This window comes from Oxyura jamaicensis, chromosome 15 (genome assembly GCF_011077185.1).
Source record: "Oxyura jamaicensis isolate SHBP4307 breed ruddy duck chromosome 15, BPBGC_Ojam_1.0, whole genome shotgun sequence".
In the NCBI taxonomy this organism is placed as follows: domain Eukaryota; kingdom Metazoa; phylum Chordata; class Aves; order Anseriformes; family Anatidae; genus Oxyura; species Oxyura jamaicensis.
In genome coordinates, this window is record NC_048907.1 from 11,077,141 (window position 1) to 11,103,415 (window position 26,275).

The 26,275-nt window shown below is 43.9% G+C and overlaps 1 protein-coding gene across 3 annotated transcripts in view; it reads left to right on the plus strand.

Moving 5' to 3' along the window:
- The window catches only part of ZDHHC8 (zinc finger DHHC-type palmitoyltransferase 8), a 114,230-nt gene that overhangs the window by 65,178 nt on the left and 22,777 nt on the right, over window positions 1–26,275 (plus strand). For all 3 annotated transcript variants that reach the window (XM_035340933.1, XM_035340931.1, XM_035340932.1), the window contains exons 2-3: window positions 21,019–21,140; window positions 25,432–25,589. In XM_035340933.1, the coding sequence (XP_035196824.1) occupies window positions 21,019–21,140; window positions 25,432–25,589 (280 nt within the window). The remainder of the gene's footprint in view (window positions 1–21,018; window positions 21,141–25,431; window positions 25,590–26,275) is intronic.

The window sequence follows — 26,275 nt, forward strand, 5'->3', positions numbered from 1 at the left end:
AGAAGCATCATTCATCACTGATCCACTGAGAGGCCTTGATGCTGCCAAAACTGATGGTAAACCATCAGCAGTGAAACTGAAATCAGAATTCAGAGGCATCTTTTGTGTTTGTATTCCTTCGTATTTAAATGCTTTATGTGTAGGTCTCGTTGATAGTTCTGTTGGTGGTGGTAGTTACATTGGTCACTCACGTGATTTGCCATGGATGATAGATAGCCCTCCCTGTTCCAAAACACTATTTGGTAGTTATGCTGTTAAGCTCTTTGAAAATACTTCATGTATAAGGCAATGAGATGTTGTTGTTGACTAAATAATGTGTGGAAAGATGAGCCGGGGGTGGGGTCCATTTGCAAATAACAGAGACCAGATCCGCCTGCTCAAAATACAGAGGTTTTGGCCTTTAACAGGCCATGCACACGGTGCTGATAAGTCATTTAGAAATGCCATCTGATTTGACCCTGCTTATGAGTTTCCTTGTTTTGGCTAAGTGTATTTCTATATATGAATTTTCCTGAGGGAAACATTTTAAGCAGAGTTTAAATGAAACTTTAGCATTCAACGTTTGTAAGAGTGAACATTGTATACCTAATCACAGAAACTACACTTCACGCTAGAGTGCAAGTATCAAAGAGGACTTTGGCGTAAGGAGCACAGTGTCCTATGCAAATATTCATAGTGGAAAAGGAATTAATCCCTCTGCCGAGGGCCAGCACAAATCTTTCAATGGCACATAAGCCTGCTTTTGAGGGAGCAGGTGCTTAGCAAACCCTGAGGATTCAGATTTCAAAACAATCCGTACTCAGAGTTGACTCACGCAATATCTTAAAAAACAAATTTTCGTATTCTATTTCTCTTACAAATTTGTTGTAAATTCTACATATTGTGAATTGAGCTGTAACTTACATGGCATGCAAAAATTCTGTAGAAGCAGAAAATCTGTATGATCATCTCAGTCTGGAGCAGGACAATATCAGCCTTAAGTTGGGACAGAACAAAGCTGTATTGATGGTTGGCCAGGTCTCCTTGCCAAGCTGCTCATTTTGATCGTTCATAGCAAGAGACCCTTATTTTGTAAAAATCCTTTTGTTGAAGACAGCAGACAGGTTCTATTCTGTCCTCTGAGAGAGTGGCATGGTGCCAGTGTCAGCAGCCAGCAATCCAAAGTGTTGTGTTTAATCACAAGATTAATTTTTCCTTTTATTGGCTTTTCCTTTCAATATCACAAAGCATGACATGTTGCAAAACAGTAGCACTAGTTGAACAAGGGTTGGCTAGCATCGCCGAGCCCCCTGGCTATGTTGATAGCAAAAATGAACATTTGGCTTGATGTGCAGCCAGTAGAGACTCCCAGGAAACCAAACCGGGAAAACACACTTGTCAATGAACGGGCCATGTGCCTGGTGAAGAGGAAGCAAGGTGCACCTGGGTGTAAGAGCTGCAGAGGGGCTCAGATTCTTTGTTTCTTACAAGTTTCAAACAATAACAGTTTCAACAGCACGCCAGATACCTGAGTTTTCAAGCTAGAAATCCTATCCATTAGCAGTCTGTGGTTAAGTTAGGTTCTGATTATTTTAGCCTTGGACTGGCCACGTGCAAGTTAGCTTCCAAAACGAGATGGCAGCGGGTTAAGATCAACTTAAAGATTTGTACTGATACCGAACACAGTGATTGCAAGAGGTTGTGGTTTACACTGAATCATGTAAGGAAAATGTTTTTGTTTTCTCAGAAGGATGATGCTAGATTCAGAACTTTTTTTTATCCTCACAATGTGCAGCAGTGAGCCGGTGAGCATCCGCAGTGTGCTATGCCACTATGCAGAAATCTGATCTTAGGTAGGAGAGCTGGTGGAGAAAAAGGCAGGCTTAGTCTGTCTCCTCCTGTAATGTCAGCAAAGAACCATGTTCATTCGTCGTCATTCCAGGGCCTTCTGCGAGTGGAAAGTAGAGCAGAGTTTGTTGTGGGTGCAAGAACTGATAACTCCCTGCTTGGCAAAGTCGGGTATGTCAGAACCTCTATTTAGAGGATTATTAAATATATTGAAACTTAGCTGTACTCCCCTCTTTCTACCATCTCTATTGTAAACTATGAATTTTATGCTCTTTAAGGTCAGTGCTGCTAAAGGAAGATGACAGAACCTTACTGTATGTACAGGAAGATAAGTGTACCCTCAGGGCAGCGTTTCTTTAAACTGAGATTTGGTTGTGGATTTGAATAGCTGTACTGATAGCTTCACCTTAAAGGCACAGATTTGTGAGCTGCTTTTAACCGAAGTTGCATTTTATCAGTTTGTCACAGACAGTAGGTAGGGCAAGCAACTATCAGTTAATCTACTGTATGAATAATGTAGTTGCTAAACCGTCAAGGACCGTTGCATGGCACAGTCCGATGCTGGTGCTAGTTTGTCAAGGCTGGATTCCCATGAAAACAAAGGTTTCAGATTGCTGTCCTGATTTGCAGTTGGTTTCAATGCCCATTTTACAGGAGCTGCTTCTCTTGAGACTTTCCTCTGCTAAACATCCCTCTGCAAAGAAACCGTCCCGTGACTGATACTCTTGTGGAAAGGTTTCAGTAACTCAAAAGTAAAATCCCTGAGTGGTTCTCGTGCACTACGGTGCCTCTATTGAGTATCACTTTTTTTTTTAAATTGACACCATGTGGCAGCTCTTGAGGAAGCAGCCTAATTTCATGTTTCAAGGATTAAATTTTTAAGCCGTTCCTCAACTGCTGCCTGTTCTCTCAAGGAGCTAAAACCTGGTGGGGGGGATTAGGTATGGTTATGCATTTATGTAAATATAAAGTGTTGAATGGAGATTGCAGGAGACTGCGAGCAAACAGCTGTCTTTGCAAACTTAGTATTTATAGCAGAGTTAAAATGCCTTATTGTTTAGAGCGTTATTTGCCTTGGGCATTGGTTTAGACAGTCACGTTGGCTTGGACAGTCGCGTTGGCTGAAAAGAATTTCCTAACTCCCTTTTCCACACAAGACAAGATTAAGCAGATAACAACAACAATTGGCTGTTTTGATCTGGCCTTGACATATGTTCCAAGCATCTACTTCAGCGTCCGACTGAATTCTTTTTCGTGGCTGCTGTGCTCTCCTCCTACTTCACCATCACTGCCACTTGTGCCCTGTTGTGGGCTTCTTTCTGAGCTTTCTTTCTGGTCAAAACTGAACAATTTCAAAAGATTCCTGTTGGATAGTGTGTAAATTTTTTATATACGGGGAGTGTTCCTGACACATCAATAGTATGCAAAGCCTTTTGGAGTTAAAGGAGAGCTCCACTGAAGGAAGTAAGTTCAAAGAGAAGTTACAGGATATGCATGAGGAAGCTTTAGTCTTCTTGGTAGCCAAGAGCCCAAAAAAGTTGTTATGACGGGTGGGGATAACGAAAGCTGGAGACACTGAACGACAGAATATTCCTTTGGAGAGCTTTCCCTGAAATGTCACTGGCTGTTCCCACGCACCGTCCCACCGTCTGCTGGGAGAAGACTTCTGATCAGCAATGTAAGTGTGTGCCATAAGTTCCCTGCGTCTTGCCAGGCCCCCAGGCAGCTCTAATCAAACGTTTGACATGCTTCCTTGGTTTCTGAACAGAATTTATCAGCTGCCACGGAGCAGTGATTTCTGTAGTTCAGCTCTTGACTCAGTTGGATGTTGTAGGACAAGCTGTAGAAGTCCTGCTTCTTCCTTTCCTTGTGCTGCTCTGCACATGGGGCCATCTGGTACAGGGCGATGTCAGTGACAGTGCTGCTGGCCATCTTCTCTAGAAGGCAAAGATCTGAGGCTGCTTTCTTCCCTTCTGACCAGGGGCAGGGCTGGCTCCAGCTGGTGTTCAATTTGGCGGTGCTGGCAGGTGGTTTGCTGGTTCTCTGAGCATGGTGCTACAGTCCTGGCCGTGCCACGTCTTCATGCAGAAGGAAGAAAAGCTCTTGTGCAGGAAAAAAATCCCACATTTCAAAGGCCACATTGTAAGCAATTTTCCTTAAACGTAGATTCAGAGCAGTCCTGGAGCCTGGCACAAGGGGGTTGCAGCTATGGGTGCAAAAGCTTTGGAGGTCTGGGATTTACAGCCACGTTAAGACAGAGTAGCTGGGAGCACCTGGAAGCAGAGCAAGTATCTCCAGTTACACCACTGTCTTCTCTCCGAGCTGTGCTGGTGAGGGATGAGGTAACACTACATGATTTTAATACCCACAGCATTGTGTTTCTCTGTGGTTATTTAGTTGATACGCTGTCAGTATCTCACAGCAAGTGCTGCGGGCGTGACTGCTTACACTGGTTTGAACAGCGGTGTTTCAATGCACAGCCCACCCGGCGATGGAGAATTAGGGTGGATCACGAAGAATCCTGCACAGAGCAGAAGGTGCGGAGCAGCTTACTAGAAGAATTGCTCCGGTGATTGAAATTAGAATACTTAAGTGAACTGGCTAAATAGCCTGATGGACACACATTGCAGATTTGCGCTGATCTAGTAGAGCAGTGTTAGCCTTGGCTGTGCTAATGCGATTTTTCTAATTTCTGCAGTTAATAAGGCAAAACTGGCTGGCAGAATCCACCTGTAAGGCTGTATCCACTCTGCAAAAAGGAAATGTTTGAGAAACAAAACATTTCAAGGTGACTGTCACAGTCTTGCCGCCCCTTGTGAGCAGAACACAGGATAGAAGAAAGTTCTTTTAGCGCTGAAGACAAATGAGGAGTGATAACTGATTGACTAAAATGTGACAGTATGGAAACCGAAAATTGAGGGGAAGGTGGAGTAGCACATTATTGCAGTGCTTTTGTTCGCCTTTCACTGAATATACAGAAAATGCCGCCATAAAAAACAAATGTAAAACATGCCTTTTCTATTTACTAGAAAAAAGACTTTGTGCCTATTGAAAAAATCGGAAATTTCCAAAACTTCGAAGTTGCCAGGGAAATAATGAGCAAATGAATGAGTCTCTTCTGAAAATGTTTTTTGATCCAGTGGATGCAGTTCTTATTTTGCCTCTTTGCCTTTGCCAACTTTTGTGCAGCCATGCTGCAGTTAGAATAGATGTCAAGTCAAACGCAACTGTTTGTAGTATTATTTGCACACAAAGCAAGGTGTGGTGCTAGAAGTAGCTTTCAACACTAAGGCAAATGACGGACCATAGAACTCACTAACTAAAAATACATGTTTTGTTGGTTTTGTTCAGCCTACAACTTCACTCGTTAAAAGAAAAACAAAACCTGAACAGACAGAGATTTTGGAACAAATCTTTGTCTTTATCAGTCTGCAAATTAACTTGATTCGGTCACTGATTCCTGAACTTTTAGATCAGGTCGTAACTGGTGGGCTCGGGCTCGCTTAGGCCCCGCTAGCACAGCAGGGCCACATGGGACTGGCACTTTCACCGTTTACCAGGGCTCTGCGAGACAGCTGCAGATCGTTTACTCTGCCTCCTGAGTCACAGTTTAGGAACCCTTAATCCAAAACGAATGCTGTAAATCGTCCCCTGTGGACCCAGCGAAGTCAACCGAGCTGAAGATGGATGGGAAATTACAGCAATTTGCAAGAGAGATGTTTCAGAGTGGTTCTGCCTTTCGTGATCTGTACTCCTAACTCGGGGAGGGGGAGCTGGACATTTATTTCACTGTGTTGCAGACGACAGCTCGGAGCCTGTGTGCAGAGTTTTTTTGCTGGAGCTCTCCCGAACGCAGCGTGGTATGTGTGCATCACGGGGTGGAGGAAAAACAAGTCACGAATCCTCTAGCCCGTCACCCCGGGCTTGCTTCCTGTTTGAAGGGAGCCGAGCACTTTAAGTTCTTTTCTTTTTCGCTGGCTGTGCTGTTGTAAATGAGCAACACAAGATTATATGTAATTTGAACGATTCAACGCCTGTGTGTTTGTGAAGGCGAGCACTTGGAGTTGAGTTGAACACGTAGGAAACAAGATCCTGGTGGAAAGCAGATCTGTTCTTCCTTGCCTGCTCCTCCGCTCTCCTGCCAGAAGTGCACACCCAGCCTGACTTTTAAGAAGGGCGCAGCGTTGTGGAAATGCTTTAACTGCACAGATGCTGTGCTGTCCCCTCGCCCCTTTGTGCTCCCTTGCAGGGAGGAAGGAGCCAGGTTCGGGGAGGCTCTGGTGGGAGCAGGCTCTTTGGACAGACTTTTTGCTTTTATTTTGATCCGTTACAGTGCTCTGGAATCACTTTAACCCCTTCCTTGTCTTGCTGGCACATACTGTGAAGAATTTTTTTAAACTCCAGTTTATGGCTGGCTTCTGCTCTCTTTCTGCATCTGTTGCTGTTCAGAATGAGGGTACTTTTTCTTGCTGGCTGTGCTCGCTGTATCTTTAGCATAACTGTATCATTATCTCAAACCTTTTCCTTTTTTTTTTTTTTTCCTCTGAGACCTTGACAAACTCAAGACACAGTTATGTGAATTCAAGAGAAGCAGGGAATACTAAAAGAACCGCTGCATAGCCCTTACTACAGACTCAAGGCAGATACATTTTCTCATCTTGTACAGCTAACACAAGAAACATGGAGCTTTGGCTTTTCTTTTTAATAAACTTTTGAAGTAGGACTATTTTCTGTATAGCCTTTCAAGCACTGAGTTTTGCAACTCAGAAATACTAACAAGTCTTAAGTATCTGCTAACTCAGAGAAGATGATTGCTTTTGTTCTTGGCTGGAAGGGACCTACCTCTCCAAACCACAACCTCCAGGGACTGTGGTCTGTCTTGAGCCTTGGGAGAAGAGGGAAAATGAACCCACTTCGTGCTTCAAAGAGTAAATACAGAGTTAAAGTGCCTGCATGGGCAGCACTCAGTTTAGGGGGAAAGGGGGAATCCAAACAACTTTTGTTTAATTACAAAAATCAAAGTAAGCCCTATGAAAAGTAAACAGACTTGTTAACTTGTCAATTGCTTGCTCGATCAGGTATTGTAAAAGAATTGAACCACTGCTGATAACCATGTTTGATGTTGAGCAGTAAATGTTGAAGAGCTGATAAATGCATGTGTCACTTGTGCCTGAGGAACAAACAATAGAAAAGGCTCTTTTCCTAACTGCAGCTTACAGAAACAAGCCTGCAAGTGTGCCAGAAAATTAAGCATAAACAGCACAAGTGAGAGCTCAGGGAGGGCTGCCATGGCAGGGTATGAGGAAAGAGGATGGTCCCCACTCAGCAGCTGTGTCTGTGCCTGACCTGCAGCAGTGGGAATCTCTTGATTCAAGGAATTGCTGGCCTGGTGTTAACAGAAACCGATTTTAGCCATTTCAGTAAATCTGTGTTATCCTAGTTGGTGAACTTCTCTTGAGACAGGCTGTAACGCTTTCCAGTTAATTTTTATTGACGTACTTTTGTATGCTTTTAAAAGCAAAACTCCTCAACACTGCTGGGGGAGGGCAGCCAATGTGAAAGGTGAGATGTGCACCGAGTCCGAAATGGCTGAATTGTGGAATCGATAGGCAAACTGGTGAAAACCATAACCCTTGCCCAGGTCACTTACTCATACTCATAACTGCTAGGCTCTACTTCCTCAGGTAGATAAAAAAGAGACTTTTTTACTCCACTGAGTGAGTGAAAAATATTTCTGTAGCATTCAAATGTGCATCCTGGAATTAACACTTTTTTTTTTTTTTTTTGTCTGAAAAATAAATTGCTTTTCGTATTTACCAACGGGTGCTTTGGGGATATAATATCCCAGAACATGGTTCGTTTTCACTGTGTTGCCCTTTGGAGTCAGATACAGTGTACAACATTTGGGGAAGCTATGAGTTTTCTAGTAAGTTTTCTTCAGAATATGAATCATGTATCTCTGTGCTTGGGTTTTCCAGTAGTCATGTTAAAAAGAAAAAAAAAAAAAAAAAAAAGGAAAAAAATTCCCTAACAAAATTTTTTTACAGTAATATACGAGAACAGGAAGATTGTACTATGTAATAAATTCATAAAACAGCTTCAGGAAAGGACTGTAGCTACTGGGATACTCATTTTTTCCCCCTCTCAAATCAAAGGAGATAAAAGCACAGCTCTGCCCTTGCAAGCTTTGCTTATATCTCCGTGGCTGTTCTGTGATCTGCAGCTCCATGCTTTTCCTGGCCATTATGGTAGGCTCTGTCTGCTGTTGAAGAGCAATGTAAAGGGAATTAAGGTAGCCCAGAGCTGTAGACATTTTCTGGTGTAAGCCAAGAGTGGTTTGCTTGTGGCATGCAATTCTCAGGAAATACTGGAGGGAGGAAGAGGAGAAGGAATAAGGGGTTCATTCAGAAAATCTCCATCAGTAAATTATTTCTATTCCAGCGTGTTAGCTGTTTAGCAAGAAGAAAATGTTCATATGTTCAAGTGATAGAAGAACTCTACAGACAAAACATCCCATAGTTCAGATCTGTATCCAAACCTCTTGCTTGACAGTTTGGCCTGGAAATTTTTCAACGGTTAAATCATAAGATGCTTGACGCTTCTCATTCTGGCCCCAGCTGGGAATCTGGAAAGTATAATGCTGAAGCTGAATATTCACTTTGATTCTTGGAAACAGGAATAAATTTAATCTCTCTCTCTTTTTTTTCCTTCTGAATTGGTTTGCCTGTTGCATATTGTTTGCAGATGGTGACACATATGCCATTTCCATAGTCTTCTCTTTTGGTACAGGAGCTGCTAATTGCCCCGTTTTGACTCAGGAGTGCGTTAAGCTTTGTTAACGCATATCAGGTAACTGTAAACCTGGCTTATGGTACTGAATTATGGCAAGAGAACTGGGAGAATTTTAGTGCATGAGGTTCCAGGTCCACAGCATAATTACGCCTTTTCTGATAACTTTGTGGTTCTTTCAAATCAACATCCCCCAAAATCACAAAGCCGCAGGCTGTTAGGGAAAGCTGAGACATTAATATGGAAAATGACAGAGCAGCTACCCAATGTCCGCTGCAGTATGTGAGCAAGCTACTCCGCTGTCTCTGGAAAGCGATGGGTTTTGGGGTACAGCAAGTAATGCACAACTAAAGCAATGAGGTTTCCCTGCCATTATTTTCACCTCCCCGGCTGCCACTGCGATCCCCAGCTTGTTGCACTTCTGAATCCGCTGGCAAGGCACAGATCTGTACACCAGGCTGAATCCCATTTCCCTGTCTCTGTAATTAAGATTATATTGTCTCTCAGGAAGTTTTCTAAGTAAAGTAATTTTGTTTTCTGTCAACCTGAATTGAATACCTGTACACCAAACCAAATATTGGAAGATTCCCTTTATATTTTGTCCGAGCTGACAGAAACATTTAAACCTAAGACGATGATGCTACATTTCATCGTTTAAATAAAAAAGACTGTTAGTATGACAGTCACCATGTATTTTAGTTTTTTATTGCTCCCCAAAAGCGTTATTGGTTTTGGTAGGTGCTGTAATAAGATTTTACCTGCAGGAGAAGCTGCCACCAGAAGGCAGCCCTAATGCCGTTAGGCGGCGAGCAGGGACGGTGCGGTTGTTGATGTGCAGGCAGGGGAGGCTTGGGATTTGCTTGGCTTGTGCTGCTAAAATTGGAAACACTTAATCTAAGCTGGGGAGGCACAGTTGTTTAATAGTTTGAGGAGACTCTGCCTGGGCCTCTGCCTTAGTGGCTTTTTGTGGTTTCTGTTGAAAGTGCGTGGGGACAGCTCTGAGTCTCCTGCGTGCAGCAGCAGCGCCGTGCTCTTTTGCTGCACGAGGGCACAGGTTTTGCTCAGCCTTTTAATCCACCACAGCATGGTGGGATGGAGAAAAGAGAAAACAGGGCCTGAAAGTTATTTGGTGATTTTTTGGGAGACTCAAGGAAGGGGGAACAGCTGCATATAGAGACAGAGAAGACAGATTTATAATGGAGGGGTGCAGAAAAAGCCTGCTCAGGCACTGCTGCTGCCTGCAGGTCTCCCTTCCCAAAACTAGGAAGGAAAATGAAGATGATGATGTTACAGGGGAAGGGTGAGCGTATTAAGAACAAGCTAAAGTTTGATGTTTCTTCATTTGGTGAATGCAAATGGAAGAATGAATTTAATTTTGTAACATTTCCACTGTGCTGCTGAGCAATGTTGTTTTATTATTGATGTTGAACCCTTGGTTGTGTTTTGAACTGCATGCATCTCTTGCTTTCACTACAATCCTACCCATTTGCTTGCTGGCTTGTGTGTCCCACTACCCTCTGCTGGAAGGAACGAGGATTTTTCAGCCATGTCCTTGTGCCCCGAAAGAATCCCAGCCTGCAGCAGAAACGGGCTGTGACCTGGCTTTGAGAAGCCCAGCTCTGCCCTGCTGCTGCCTGCTGGCATCCGTCCTGCAGAGTCAAGACCGGGTGTATAAAACATTGCTTAGTGCCAGGATGGTGCGGGGCACACGGGGCTGGGATAGCCGGGTGCTGAGCCAGATGACTTGTCCCGTTCTGTTTTGTTACCTTGGCCCCAGTGGTTAGGTCTGATGTCCTGGCTGGAAAGGTGACTGGCACCAGCTGGTGGCTTGGGAAGGGGTAAAACGTCCCAAAGCAGGTAGTCACAGGGGGATGTTCTCCCCGGGCGTAAAGTTTCTTTGACATGCTAAAATGTGAAGGTTGTCTTTCATTCTTATTATCTTCTTAGCTAAAGAAATGTTGATTTTTTTTTTTTTCTTAAATTCTTCATATATTAAGGCCTCCTTGTACCAGCCATGCAAATACTCCTTTTCAGCATCATGAGAATAAAATACATAAATGTCATGCTCCCAGTTCAGGTTTCCATAAAAGTCTTTTGGGAGGATATTCCAGAGGGAAATTAAAGATGAGATTCTAAGAGAGGCTTTTGTTTTATTATTATATGTTTGCTCCCATACTTGACGTATGAGAGTGTTTATCCTGTCTGCCCTGTCTTCTGTATCTGTTTGCAGTAGAGATACATCTATCTCTTTGTTCTGTTCATCTCTTCTGTAAAATATCAAGTCCCTAATATTTCTGGTCCATGTAGGGAACCTTTCAATACCTGCAATCATTTTGCTGCATGTGTCTAGAAATCCTCAAACAAGAGCTCAGGCTAGGACTGGCTTCCATCCCTGCACCAGCAAGCTCTTGTACAGATAAAAGAACTTGCAGAGCAGTTCTGAAGCATGTTGTTCAGGCCATGGACAGGTATTGTTTCCAGATTTCAAAGGCAATACATGATGCAGACAAGTCTTCAAGAACCTCTGGTCTTAATTAGTTGTAGATTGCCTGAACAGCTCTCTCAAGTCATGGAAGAAATGTAACTGCTGTTACCAGCCTCACAGGATTTTTCTTCCCCTCGTTCGTACAAGACTCTCTGACAGCCCCAGCACTGCAACGAGCAGCTGGCAGATTTGTCAGGGCTGGCTGGATACGGGGCGCGTTCCCTCCGCAAGCACCTGGAAGGCAGCAGAGATGTCAGACCTCGCCTGCAGCTGGACGGGCCTTTGCACCCTTCCATCTGAGGCCATGCATCGGCCCTGGCAGGGCTCTCTGGAGTCTGGCATGTGTGTCAGAGGGATAAGGTCCTCTTATAACATACTCGCTGCTAGGAATCGCTACCCCAAGCAGTCCCTGCAGCTCTTCTCAGTGCAGAAACAACTCACCCTCAGATGCAGACCAGTAAAAGGTATCCTGAGCCCCCAGGCTGTCCGGAATTAAGCTCAGACACCTGGGCTGTCTCTGCTGGTGTCCCCTGCTTTTCTTCTTTTCCCCATGTATTGAAAAGCATGTTACATTGCCCAGTTCTCAGCTAACCCACTGAGGACATGATAACACAGTCTATAGAGTTCATATTAAACATATCTTGTGCATATTGGCTCATTGTTAATTAAGTGCCACATGCTTTAATCTAACAGGTGCTGTCTTTGAGTTAAATAATTTTCTCCACTAGCTGTAAAAGGATGATGGCTCTTGTGAAATTTAATTTCTTTCTACGAAAGCTCATATGACAAAGGGACATCTAAAAAGTCACATAAATTTTTCAACAAGGGTAATGTATACTGTATCTTTTCCCCGATGTCACCTCTCCTCTCTTAATATTTCTCTACCTGTTAGTCTGTCTCATCACAGCATACTTATAATGAGCTCCCTCGCTTCCATTACACCACTGTCTCATGAATTCAAACACTGAGTGTGTCCTGGATGTGTTCTCCCAGTATGTGGCTGGGGAATACTGGGAGCAGCCTGCACAAATCCTCCTCTGCCTCTAGCTGGGATCCCCCAAAGTGTGTTGGCATTAAGGTTCTGATAACTTATTTTACAAACTGGCTCTGCAGCCCACTTTATATTTCTGCATCGCTGAAAGATATGGATTTGTACATGATTCATATAGATTCATGCATGTTGACAAGAATAAAGGCAATGCGGAAAACCCCAGAGAACAACTTTGAGTCAGGGAGGAGCCACCCTGTGTATTTTTTCCATCAGAGGAACAAGGGATCTGACAAGTGCAGTTTCATCTATCCTGCAGAAAGTTATGTCAGTTTGCCGAGAGGTCGGGAAGATCATGAGGGTCACTAGTGGTGTAAGACCCAGATAAACTGTGTTCTTCATTACTCAGGGAAATGGCGCTGGGGTGGACTCAGGATGAGGGCCTGTCTCTTTTTAGCGCTGCCACAGCATGTGGCGTCACTTTAATAATTCTGCTGTTTACAAATTGAAAACACAAGTTTGCGTTCCACATAGCATCTTTGAAAACATTCAGAAAAACTCAGCTTGTATAGCATGTGTGACCCTTTCAGATATTACGAAGCATCTTTCAACCTTGCTGGACACCGTGCTGGGCAGCTGGACTGTGCTTACTGCTGGGAACAGTGCACGCGGGAGCACAGCCTGCAGGCAGTGCAGCCACATGCGCTGAGGACTCAGCTGTGTTCTGAGTTACTGGTTCATACAGCATCTTCTGGAGGTAATTCTCCAATTTCCCATTTAGCAAGGTTTCTGTGGCTTGATAATTCCCGTATGTGAATTTTGGAATGGGCTGGAAGTCGTTCAGCTGTTGCAGTACAGAGATGCTGGTGGCTAGCCATATCCAGACAGAACTGCCCAGGAATGTTACTGGGCAGCAATCCCTTCTTTTTCTAACCGAGTGGATTTAAAACCCTTTCAGCGTGACAGGACAACCAGTGTATCTCCTGCTGCTGTTATTCTGCAGTGACCCCCCTGTGTCCTCTTCTGCCGTGACCCGAAGGCCACCCATACACTCGGGTCTCCATTAGCTGCTGGAAAAAGCAGAGCTTGTTTCCAGCTGCTCAGCATGGTACTGATAAAAGGTTGGTGCATGTCTGGGAAGCCTCTGCTACAGTCAGCCTTGCATCTTCCAGCCTGTGTGGAATTTCAGGCTTTACAAATCTGGGACTGAGAAAGCAACCCAGGAGTTAAGGGGGCTTGTCTCTGAGTCCGTGCACTTGCTCTGTAACCCATGCTTGGAGTCCACTCTGATTTGCCCATGCACTGGCAATTGGCTCCTTTCCGTGATGTACCAGAGGCTTTACGGCTGCTCAGGGTGATTTTGTTTGCAACCCAATAGATGCCTGAAGTGCCACGAAGACCTTCCATTGCATTTTGATGTGAGCATTATCCTTCTCTTAATATAAAAGTGCTATTGTGTACTCTGAAATCCAGCCTATGCATCCCCTGGAATCAATGCTCAATGGATAACTTCAATTTGAGGTGTAAATAAAAAGCTGGGCATTCTGAGTGATGCTTACACTGTTCTAAGTGTATTACTTCACAAGTACATCAAAACAAAAACTCTGCCCTGGGCTTTCACTATGTCAGTAATTGCTAACCAGCTCCAGGTAGGTCCTTAAGTCACTCACAACAGTGCAAATTCCAGATCGGTGTGTGAAGAAGGATTTTGCTGTTTTGATCTGGTTTTGTGAATCGGCCCCGCCTGCCCGAGCCCTGCTGCGGTGAGCAGCTGAGTGCAGCTCCCAGCAGAAGCCTGCCGGCTGCTTCTGGCGGGGCTGTGCCAGGAGTCTGGTGAGCATGGCTGCAGAGCACGCGTGTTGGATCCAGCACAACGCAGGCCTGACTGCTCACCGGACACATGTAAAGTCACATCGGATGTGTAGCTCGTAAGAATACATCTTACCCAGTGGCTGCAGGGCCGGTCTGTGCCTGTGCAATAGGCCTGGGATGAGCGGATGGCTTCTGAACTCAAGGATGTTGGGTACGGTTATCCCCACGGTCACCTCACTCGGTTATTGGTATTGTCGCTCCTATTCCATATTTCTCCCACATCAGTTCACATGACAATAGAGTCTTTTCTCGGATATTTGGGGACTGCTTAAAAAGGGAGGAAGGCCACACGCTCCAGAGCTTTCAAGCAGCTTTGTGAAAAGGGGAGAGTATATTTTACTTCAGGGATGATGTATAGCCCAGATAAGACTTTTCACCAAGGACTATTATAGCTCAAGTTGACTTTTTAATTGATTTAGCTCTTCTGATCTATACTTTGCCAGACATGAACCACTAGCCTTTGGACTGAGTCCAGGCTGTAATGGAAAGTTCACTGAAACCCCATCAGCCTTTGTTAAACCTGAGTGAATTTCAGCCCAGCACATTTCTTATGAATAATTAAACACGGTTAAGCAGGTGATGGATTTGAACCTCTGGCGCTAGTGTTCAGCTATATTTCATAAGGAATGGTCTCATGAAATTCATGTGGCTTTTTATGTTCTTTTTTCTCTTCTTTTGGCCCCTTGTGATGGATAACTGCATCTGGCAACCCAGGGTGGATATTTTTGTATCTCCCACTCATTAGCAGCATGAGCTGCTCCATGTGGCACTCAGCTCTCATCAGTCTGTTTTTCAGTGGTGCATTCTCCAGTATTTACTTCCCCTCTTTCCATTTTTATGTAACGTTTGGAGTTGTTATCCTTTACTTTAATACCACTTTCTATCAGTACAACTGCTCTAGTCACAGTGAGGGTGTAGTGCTATGGCAACAATATATTAGCTGCAGTCTTGCCAATGAGTAAGACGTGATGCCGAAATTAGATGATTTATCAAAATCTCAAGTGGCAGAACCGAGCAAATGACCTGGCTATCCTGATACCCTGAGCCTTCTGCTGTTTTCCCAGGACCTGCCGTTCTCTTTCATGTTGGTTATGACACTCAGATCCATCCTCCCCTGACAGGCTCCAGTGATGCCTTTCTAAACCTACCGATGACTTAGCACCTTGGAAAATATTTTTAGCTGTACAATAATCTCCCAGCTATCTTTGGCAGTGAACAAAAATGGAAAATGAGAGGGTTTTTTTTTTTCCTCTGTTACTATTCCACAAAGGTACTTTTCTGTGATTTCAGGGTAGGAGAGAGCACATAAATGGAAAAATCCCTCGCAGAGTGGGCTGTGTGAGGAATGTGTTAGATTTCCACTGCTAAAGGCTGAGAGCTCGGCTGCTCTGCGCCCTGTGGTGCAGACGGGGAGCTCCGGCGGTCACCCCTCAGGGTGCTGTCTTGCACCTTCTCTGTCCTACATATATGGGTGGAGTGGGTGTTAAGGCCCTTGCATCTTATTCTCAATTCTTCTAAAATTTGGGTATTCAGAATAAGTCAGTTGATTGCCCTTATGTTAATGGTCCATGAGGTCCAGTGCTGGGTTAAGTGCTGGGAGGACTTTTGCCTCTCTGTACCCGTGATGGGCCATTGCAGCCAGGACCCGTGGGCCCTTTTGGGGCAGGACAGTTCATAGGCAGCCCGGGACGCTTGGTCCAGCTCCCAGGGTTGCTGGATATCAAAACAGATGATATTAGAACATCCTTGGTAGATGTGGTGATGATTCCTTACACAGCGTGGTGGTGCCTTACACAGATTTCACAGGACACAAATTGGTGTGTGGTCTTAGCAGTCAGGGCTTGGCTAGAAGCTCCCAGAGAGACATCCAACAAGGACGGGCTGCTGCAGAGTTAAGGACACAGTCTGAAAGTTTTCAGTGGCATTAGTGCCAGCGCTTAGACAAATTATGTTTGCTTGTTGGCCCCTCTTATCTAATTAGTCTCTACTTCACTGGGCTGCTTCTACTTGGATGCACTGAATCAGCCGGTTGATACTACTCTTGTAACCACCCTAATGGTGTAAGAAGGTGATTCAAGTTAAGAGGTGCTTTATTTTCTATGTTATAAACCCATGGATTGTGATTTGTTGTGGAAATTAATTGTTTTGTTGCATACCAGCCATCTGTTTGAGTCCGAGGGGAAGGATGTGTGGGAATCTCAGATCAATTATTAGGTGCAGTTGAGCAGTCAAGTGGGCAGTCCTTGGGGTCTTCTCATTAGATCTGAGTAAGTATTCAACGTTTGGGTGCCTGTCTGTACTCTTGATGTTCCCATGTCTTCTCTGTCCCCCTGCACAAGCAGGTTTTACCATCTTTCTATTAGAAAGAGAAGGATTGTAGGCTCCTGCTCCATGTTCTGCTCTTTATCTCTGGCCTCCAAGCACCCAGCACCCCAAGAGAGCCCCATGTGTGCACGTACTTGCTTGTTGTGTTCTGGGCAGAGCATACAGTGGGCCTCATTCACCAGGTAAATCACAGAGACGCGGTCACACAGCAGCCCACCAGCAGGAGCGGTGTGCCTCACCCCTGCCTGCTTTGGGACTCGTGCTGGGGGCCTGGTGCTGGGCTCACAGGAGGAAAAGCCGGGGCCAGCAGCCTTGCCCTAGGAGAGGCACTTGGAGATTTGCAAAATCAAAGGCGTTCCTTTCTCTGTGGTGGTGGAGGGAACATGGTCTGTCGGTGGTTCGTGTCTCATTTGGAACTGGGGTGGAGGGGGAGAACAGATGGCTTTCAGTCGCTCTGCAAGCCAGTGTCAGAGCCAAGACTAAAACACGATTCTTAAAATCCCAGGCTCCATCCTCCATGTCCTAATGCTTCTCTAAGCATGTGTAAGGTTTTAATGAAAAAAAAAAAACAACCTTAATTTGGAGCAGGATTCAAGAAAAATGTCCCATTCAATTACTTAATTATGGCTGAACTGTAATTATAAGACACAAACATGTCTTGCTACAAAGCACCAAGCAAAAAAAAGCAGAAAGGATTATTTGTTGTTTAATTTAGCAGAGGAAGGCAGTTGATGATGCATAAGTCAGTCTGACACCTAGCAAGTTTTGTGATCCTATTTGTTAATCTTTTTAACTTTCCATTTTATTAGGATAGGGTTTCAAAAGCAAATAGGATAAATGAGATTAAATCTGCCACCCTGAATTACTCTCCTCTGAGTTACGAGCAGAATCACTCTGTGTCAAAGAAGTATAATTATGAGGAAAATACTGCCTGTGTAATTGTGTGCTTCGTTCAGAAGAATTCGAGATCCATAATTATCTCTAGCATGCCATGGTGGCGTGTGCTGGCTCTTAATTTCTGCAGTAAACAAAACCATTGAAAGTTCCTCGCCTGGGTAGTTACTGAAGTAGCGTGGCTGGTACCCACAGCAGCTGCAATATTATCCCTCAGGTCTCCTGGTTCACACGAGGGATCTGAATTAACTTGGAAGAGAGAACCGATCATGCAGTTACTTTTAGAAGAGAAATGCTAGCGCAGTTACCTTGAACTTCAATGTTCAAAATGCACACAAAGGGTGCGGCTTTCTCAGACAATAATTAAGCTGTAATAGAAAGGTCCTGGGTTAGGACTCGGTGCTTTTGCTCCTGGATGTCAGTGCACATCAGAAGTTTTGGAGTTTAGTTTTTGTCTCAGAAAAGTCTGGCACTGGTGCTCCACTAGGGGTTTGTACACCGCTCTCGGCTCTACTAAATTTAGCCCTGTAAAATTTGTGATAGACTTCATGCTATGTGATTCCATGGTGAGAGGAGTAGGTGACACAAAGACCACAGCCTCTTGAAATTTTGGGTTCCCCGAGCAAAGAAAGTTTTGAATCCACGTGTTGTTTATCTGGATTCATAACACCTTCTGTTAGGAGAAGCATCTGAAAAGTTCAGCCAGATTTGTCCTCTGAGATGAGTGGTGCTGGAAGCAGAGCTGGGGTTCCTGGAAATAAACAGAGCCAACAGAAACTCACTGTAGGTCCTGCTCAGACATTTCTGCAGCATCCTCTTCAAAGCAGAGAGCACAGAGGGTCAGAAGCCAGACCTCTGCATGCTGGGATGGTGATAAAACAACCTGCCGGACTCGGATTAGAATTTCTGTTGCTTTGCCTAACATCCCATGTGCTTTAAGGGAGAGGGATAAGGAGGGAGGATGCATCATGGTTTGTGGATCCTAGTAGCAATTTTATTTTCTTTTTCAGACCATTTGCCAGTTATGAGTCAGGACTTGATCTCATCTATGTTCTTATTGGTCAGTCTAGTTTACAAATGAGGCCTCTTTTATCCCGTCTAAAATTTTATGTAATATCTGATGCTGCATAAAGATTCCGAGAAATAAAAATGGAAGGATGGTGAGCAGACCTTCTGGCTAATATGTACAATGACTCAGTCTATCCTTCATTCCAACTTCCGTGAAGTATTTTCAGATACACTATTTACCTATTAAATGAGCTGTTTAGTTTAGCTTATGGCTAAAGTTTTTCCTAATATTTGATGTATTTGTTGGGAACATGTCAAAGTAAATCACGAATGAGAACATTAACAAATGTTTACATTAATCATCTGAGACAGTCTCTCTCATACAATCTTGCTCTGAGTAAGGAGTTATCTGCAAGAAAGGGTTATCTGTAAGAAAGAGTTTCCTTTCCCTTCGTTTGCCAACTTACTTGACTTTACTGCCAAGGAAATCTCTCCTCCATGCTTGACAAGCAGTGGGTAACTTCATAATCTTTCTCTGTGTAGGCAATTTCTTCATGGGAAGAAATGAAGTCAGTCATGCCCATGGTGAATCTAATTTTACTATAATTTAAAGGGAGGAGCCTTTCCCTGAGTAGAATTTATTCTACAACTGCTTATTTCAGGATTTCTTTTCCTTTCCTCCAAAGGAGCTGGCAGGAACCATTGTTAGAGACAGGCCCACAGCTTGCTTGGCATGGTCAGCACAGCACATTTTATGGTATAAAAGGAACTGCTTTTCCTTAGCTCTCAGTCATCATCAGCTGCTTCAAGGAAAACTGAGCACTGCAACGAGTCGGTGTCACCTTGCTGAAGGCTGAAATTTCACCTCCTGGGGACAGGAAAGGTTGCAGGGCAACTCAGAGCCCAGCTGTCTCCAGCCGGGTCTGTCTGAGCTAGTCCATCACCTTTGTCCACCACAAAGCTCGCTCCTGTCCCCAAGCTCCATGAGCATCTGGATGAGATCCCAAATGCAAAAGAAACACAGAGATTCTGCCCTCCTCGAAAGAGCTCTCAATCCTTTTCTGTTCTTCTAGTAAGTGTTAATTTCCAGGCCCTTTCCCTGCTTGCCTCTCTAAAGGCCGGTCCCAAGAAACCCCATGCATCTGCTCCCTCTCTGTGTGCTGTAGCAAAGCATCCCCAAAGTGGGAAGGCTTAGTTTTTCCTTCTCCCCTAGTCAGCCTCAAGGTTTGGCCCCAGCCACAGACATGTCTTGGCTCGGCACTTCATTCACTCTGGGTAGGATTTTTCCATCTTTTACTCGCTCCAGTACAGACTGAATGAAACACACACCAGTAAAGGTCCTTTTAAAAGCAGCAATGCAATGTTAAAAGCCTATCTGCAAAGAGGAGGAGAGCGCAAAACAATCTCTTCCTGCCTGCTCACAAAGAAATTGGAGGAGAAAAAGTGGTGCCCTTTTAATGCTGGCCACAAGAGCGTGTTTTGCAGCGTCTCTTCAAGGTCAGTAACACCATTCTCAGCTGTTGAAAACAGCACATCGGTAGCACGAACAGCGCCAATTAGATTTGGAAAAGGGTTGGGTGTTTGTTGTTGTTGTTTGTTTGTTTTTATCTCCGCAGCCTGGCAGACAACCAGATGCAACTGTACATGCAATTCAGGCAAAACGTGATCCAGAATACGTGGGCTGATGTTTGATTTATGCTCACAGCAGCAAGGTGTTGCCGTGGAATGGCGTCTGCACAGCAGCTGAGTGGAGTCCCTGGCTGTCAAGGCAGGAGGAAATCTAAAGAGCTGCTCAGTCAGGGGTCTTCCTTTTGTCAGAGAGATTCTTTGTCCCATATTTTTCCCTATTTATATCTGCAAGATTAATAAGTTTAATTGGATTTTCCCCCTCAGCAACCCTGCAGCACCAAACCTCTTTATGCAGAACAGAGAAGTAAATTTGGTCTAATAATGTTCAGAGATAAGCTTTAGAGAGGCTGTAAATAGCTAGTGAATAAACACTGCTTTTTAGTGGATAAAGTTGCCTGTAGGATAAGCTTTCTTGTGTCTTGGTCCTGCCTTCCTCTGCTGGTGGGAAGTGTTCTTTGCAGCTAGACCAATTGTCCTGTAGCATCAGGCCTTTCCGCATTGTCTTTCCCGAGTCCCCTAGTTTTTCTCCTTTACTTTCTGTTCCTCTCAGGTAGGTACGCTGGGTGTGCAGCAAGCCTTCCCAGTTTCTGCAAGGTGCTCGCATGGCAGATGCCAGCCACTTTCTTTTTGGCCTCCTTAGATTCTGCTGACACCTGCAGAGCCCACACTCAGTCTGACCAAACTTTCTGCTGGGGAGAGGTTTTGACGTGTTGTGTTTCTGAAAACCACTTGGGAAGGTGCTGGGGGAAGCAAGTGTGCTTCCCTTTGTACCTGCTGGGGACATCAATGGTTTCAGAATCCTATTCTGCTTTATGCCAGTGAGGATGAAAATAACACCAATTGTAACAAGGCTATATACACAATAAACAAAAATGCAACAATAGGATGCAGCTCTTAGACAGAGAAGCAAAATGCCAGGTTGCAAATAAAGCAATAGCGTTGCAAAGCCCTACAGGCCACGTGAGCAATTGTTGCTTTCTGTGCTATGGAATAAAGCATCTTTAGAAAGGGTGGCTGAGGTGTACTTTACATCACTGAAACTGGCTCTACTGAAATTTCTGTTGTTAAATTGCAAATTCAGCCTTGCTGGCTGGCTGGTGGGGAGGTGATGAGACTGCTTTTCTCTGTGATGATGGTGAATGGGAAGAAACTACCTGATACAGCCAAAAGAGCCCTTACCTATAATTTTTCTCCTCCACAGGTGCCCCTGGCTGACAAAAGCCATCTCACCAGCCATCCCAGTGTACAATGGGCTCGTGTTCTTGTTTGTACTGGCAAACTTCAGCATGGCAACTTTCATGGACCCTGGAGTTTTTCCACGAGGTAAGAAAATGGGACTGAAATGGGACTGGTGGGTGGTCCTCCTTTTTTTTTTCTTTGCCCCTCTGGTAATCTTTCTTGCTTATGTATTTACTTATTTTTTTACACTGAGCTGGCAGTAGAGTTGGGATGTAGTGAAGTGCTGTATACCCTCATCTGAGCTGGGAGGTGTTAGTTGTCCTTCCACTTGCTCAGGCTGGCAGTTGAGGGCACAGGGCTGCATAGCATGGTTCTCCTTTGAGTAGCTCTCCTGACTGATGTGATTGCAATTGCCATCCCCTGTGTCATGCTGGCACGTTGGATTTAAGTTACTGTCTTCACAAGAGGAAGTTGAGCATGGTGGAAGGGAGAGGCTGAGCTTTCTGAAACAGCTTCATCAAAGCAGACCTTCCTTCCACAAAGCCTTAAAATAAATGCATAAGCATTGAATGCTAAAAAAGATAATGATTAAGGCTTGCCTTAGAGCATCTAAAATGTATACATTTAGGAAGATATGCTGCTTAAATTAGTACTGATGCACAACTGATTAAATAGGATAAAGATCACTCAACTCTTGTAATAGGAACCACAGTGGAGCTACCTCTTTTAACACATCCTAATGAGAGAATTATCACCTCATTTTATCTGTCTTCCAATAATTATTCACATGCAGTTTGCAGCAGAGACTGCTCTAGGCAGTCTTGCTAAACCAGTGGATCTCTGCTCTTTTCAAGCTGTTTTTACCCACCTCTACTGAGTGAATTCAATACCTGTTTTGAATTGCTATTGCACCTGACAAGAACAAGGTACTTGTCCTGCTGGCTTCTCTGAATAGTGGGTACCAGGTTTCTCCAGGTAACAGGGTCTAATGATGAGCATCTCTCTGTCATTCCTTTCAGCTGAAGCTTTTGAAGGCTTGATCAAGTGTTGCAGCACTCCAGTTAAGGAAATAATTGTGTTTAAAGGCAATATTCAGTCATTTGTGCGGGATTATGTGACGCAGTGTTTAACTGCATAAAGTTACATATGGGTGATAGAGAGATTTTCAAAAGAGCTGAAACGTCGAACTTTTACCAAGATTTCCAAAAGAGCTGAAGCACATAGAGCTTTTACTTGGTTTCCTGCACTTTCCCGTTCCTCCATCTCATCAGAGATAACAGTGGTTGAATATGCTGTGGGTGTGAGGTTAATTGAATGCATCCATACTTTTTGCCTTCGTTAGGAGAAGAGCTAGAACAATGTTGTTCAGTTTTGAAAGTCACAGTTGGGGAATCTAATATCATTGTGCAACGTAGTTCCCTCAAAGTGGAGCCTGCTGCTGGGCACTTACCATGCTCTAAGAGTGATCAGTACTGAGCATGTTATAAATTCACACCTTCCTTTGCACTCCTCTAACTTCTTGCAAATAAGCTCTTTATTTTGGCCTTTGCATTTAAGGGAGAGAAGGACAGGGAGATCAAATGGAAACTTGGAACCATTCTCATCACATTTCTTCCCTTCCCAGCTCCCTTAATGAAATGAAGTCAGGAGCAAAGCAGGAAGAGGGAGGTTCCCACAGCTTGCCTTTCTTCCATCCTTTTAATTTGTGGCCTTGGCCATTTCTCTCTGTGCAGTGCATGTTTGTACTTGATCTGGAAGAGGTTGGGAATGAGGGAAGTGGGGAAAAGGCAAGAAAAGGAATGGGAGTCATCCTTGAAGAAAGTGAAGTAAGAGTGCAAATGTGTGAAGGAAGCAATCTGATAAGGAAAAGAAAAGATGGAAAAGACTATAAATACTAGAGCTGGGAAGAAAGGGGAGCAGATGTTATTTCAGATCACAAGTGTACATGCTAAAAAAGCTATCACCACCCCACGCCACCCGCAGAGCTGCCAACCCAAAGAATTCAAAAATTGTAGGAGTGGTTTAAAATGAATATACAATGGATCTTTTTGCTTTCTGTTCTTGAAATTACAAATTTAATCTTAATTTTCAAGCTTTTGAGCACATTGCTGATGGTTACAAATTTACTTCAAAAACAAAACAAAAAAAAGCAATACAAAAGCAGAGAGTCTTATGAAATCACATGATTCCTTTAAGAAAGCTGCCAAAAATCATAAGATATGTTATATAAACAGGAGATTTGGCTGCCTTGTGTCAGTGGATAAGAGTACGAGAGTCTGTGTAGTAAGATAGTGTCTTCTACCAATGTATTCTTCTGCTCAGATGACTGAAGGCTGGTGATAAAGACATCTAGCTGTATCATATGAGCTTACAGGTTCTCTGGCAAAGAGAATTTGGGGCATAGATGGGAAGTAAACCCAGCTTTTTTCTGTACTGTTGAAAAGGGCCTGAATTAAACTCCCAGTTCCATTACTCCTTTTTTGAATCATTTTGTAATTTGCTGTCTCTCTGAATGATCCTGTTATGAATCAGGATTGTCTCTGTGCAAGTGAGTTGCCAGTAACACACTAAAATGAATGAGAAGAAAGGGAAGCATTAAGTCACTGAAATTGGGGCCTCCCTGACAAATCTGATTTACAGACTAGATTGAAAATGGCAATGTGTGTTTCTGGCTAACTATAGATACCAACCACAAACGGTCTTCCAGTGTGTGTCAGTTCTGCAAGTCCAATGTATTTTTGTAGGTATACACCTATATAGGCATATGGGTGTACTTGTAGGTATATACAACGTACAGACTTTTTGTCTGCACAGTAAGTATTTTTACAAGAACTTAAATGGTTTGACCATTCTAGTATCTTGTTTTTGTATCCCCACAATTGTATTTTGCAGCATGGACCACTTTGTTGTAGTATTGAAGAACCCACAGATTGTATTTATAGAAGTGCCCTAAGGGATTTAGAGTCTAGCTCCCACTAAGAGTCCCACTGATGAGTTACAAAGGAAAATTATAGGGAACGGTGCCAATACGGCCGTCTGCTGCCATGCACAAACATTAACCCAGAGAATATTCTTGCAAGGTAAATATTGTAGCTGAGTCAGATCCCAAGCTCATCTGAGTGAAGGGAGAAACTCCTCCTGAAGCCAATGGAAATTGGATCATTTTAGTAAGGATAACACATCTAGAGAAGATTTAATATAGAACTACCTGTCAGTTATTGATGCCCCACTGGGATAATATTATCAAATTTTGTCTAATTTGGAGCCAGTCAACCAATGCCAGATGCACTGCAGTGTTTAACCAGGTGTTAAATAGATGTGAACTAGCTACATATTCTCTGTCAAAAGGAAACAAATAAAGATTGCAGGTATCTAGAATAAAAGATGATCTAGAACTTCCATGTACATCATTCTCATTTTTCCTTTTCTTCCCAATATGTATTTGTCCATTCTAGACTGGCTTTTATTTTTGAATTTATTTTTAAATGGTCTGTTTTCTCAACAGGGCAGCGCTCAGTGGAGATGATCACCCATCCTTCAGGGGGTTGTTCATAATAATATAACTCTGCCATATTGTCATTCCAATCTTACTAATGGCAAAAAGAGGTTAAATGAATAGCCCAAGGTCACAGAGTGAGAAAATTAGGATATAGGACTTCCTGACTTCCAGTCCTGTGCTCAGGTCACTAGACCATACTGCCTTTGCGGGAGGTGAGATCTTGCCATTTATAAACTGACACTAAAGTAAGAGTATTCAAGGCACGCTCTGAAGAAGAGAGCACAAGGTATGCTATAAGGAAGCAGACACTAGTGCAGGGCTCATTGCACGCACACAACTTTCTTTTCACTGTGGCATCAGGCTCCCTGGAGCAACTGGTTTTTGGGATGGTGATGGTCTGACACTAGAGTGCTTGACAAAACACCACTCTGGGTCATCTGGGTTGTTTTTGGGGTTTGAGCTAGCACAACCTTCTGTTAATAACCTTCTTTCAATATCGATTGATGTAATTTCTTTTGTTCTATGTGCTGGTAGACTAGCAGTGAATTAATCCTGAATACATGCAGCAGAACTTCTTGCAGCAAGGGTTTGGGTGATTTCTGGATTTCCGTCCCCTCTTTGACTCTCATCTTGTTCATTCTGGCTGTAACTGCTGGCTAAGATAAGACTCAAACACTTCTCTTTGTCCAGGATTTGGACTGGCTGCCTGGCGTTCCTATGGGAGCGTTGCCTCGGGTGCTGAAATGAACCCAGATCACTGAAGTGTTCTGCAGCCAGGACAACCTGTTCTGACAGTCCATCACTTCCACAGCTCTCTGTTTCTCTGACAAGCCCAAGAGCACATGCAGTGCCCCTATATCGAAGGCACTGACTGGATTAGATCTTTCATCTTTACCCGCTGTTATTTCCACTAACTTCTAGTTTTGCATTGAGCAGCAGATGAAGATGAAGATAAAGATGATGACTTCCGAGCTCCACTCTACAAGAATGTGGAGATTAAAGGAATCCAAGTACGGATGAAATGGTGTGCCACCTGCCACTTCTACCGTCCTCCACGCTGCTCTCACTGCAGCGTCTGTGACAACTGTGTTGAGGTAACCATTCTGTTGGTTATGTTGGCCATGCCTCAGTGATGGGTCTGCATGTACTACTGGAAATGTGTAGATGGGTACCTCCCCCAATACCAATTTTTGGAAGTTCCCAGCTCTAGCCTTGTTGATGGTCTCCTACCAATTGGTATCATTTGAAACATAGCCCTCAGTAACGATGTATGTTACATATGCAGTAGTGCTGGAGGTCAGCTTTGTTGCCAGTGATAATTAGGTTAAATGTTTATAATCCTGGCTATATCTTCCTGGAGGTAGTGTAGGGATCATGAATGTTAAAAAAGGGGTGAATGGGAGAGTTCATGCAGAGGCAGAGTTCAAGAGAGCAGAAAATCCAGGGCAAACTGTTCTAGCTTGTCTTCTTGCCCACTAATGTGGGCACCAGTTTGTTCCATATTAAATGATGAACCGTAAGCTCACGAGGTGCACATGACCTTCAGGAAAACCAAGCTCAGAATCCAGTGAGTAGGTCTCCAGTCAGTCGTAGGGCTGCATGTTTGTGTCAACACCCCAGCTCAGACCATGAACTAAGTCATGCCTCTAATGTTGTTCCCTCTCAGTTATGGGCCTTTCATGTTTCGTGGTAGCCCTGAGGTCTTGGTGAAGCACACAAGATTGAAAAAACAAAAATAATCCGCAAACAGTAACGTGTGCATTTGGGTTATAGATGTCTC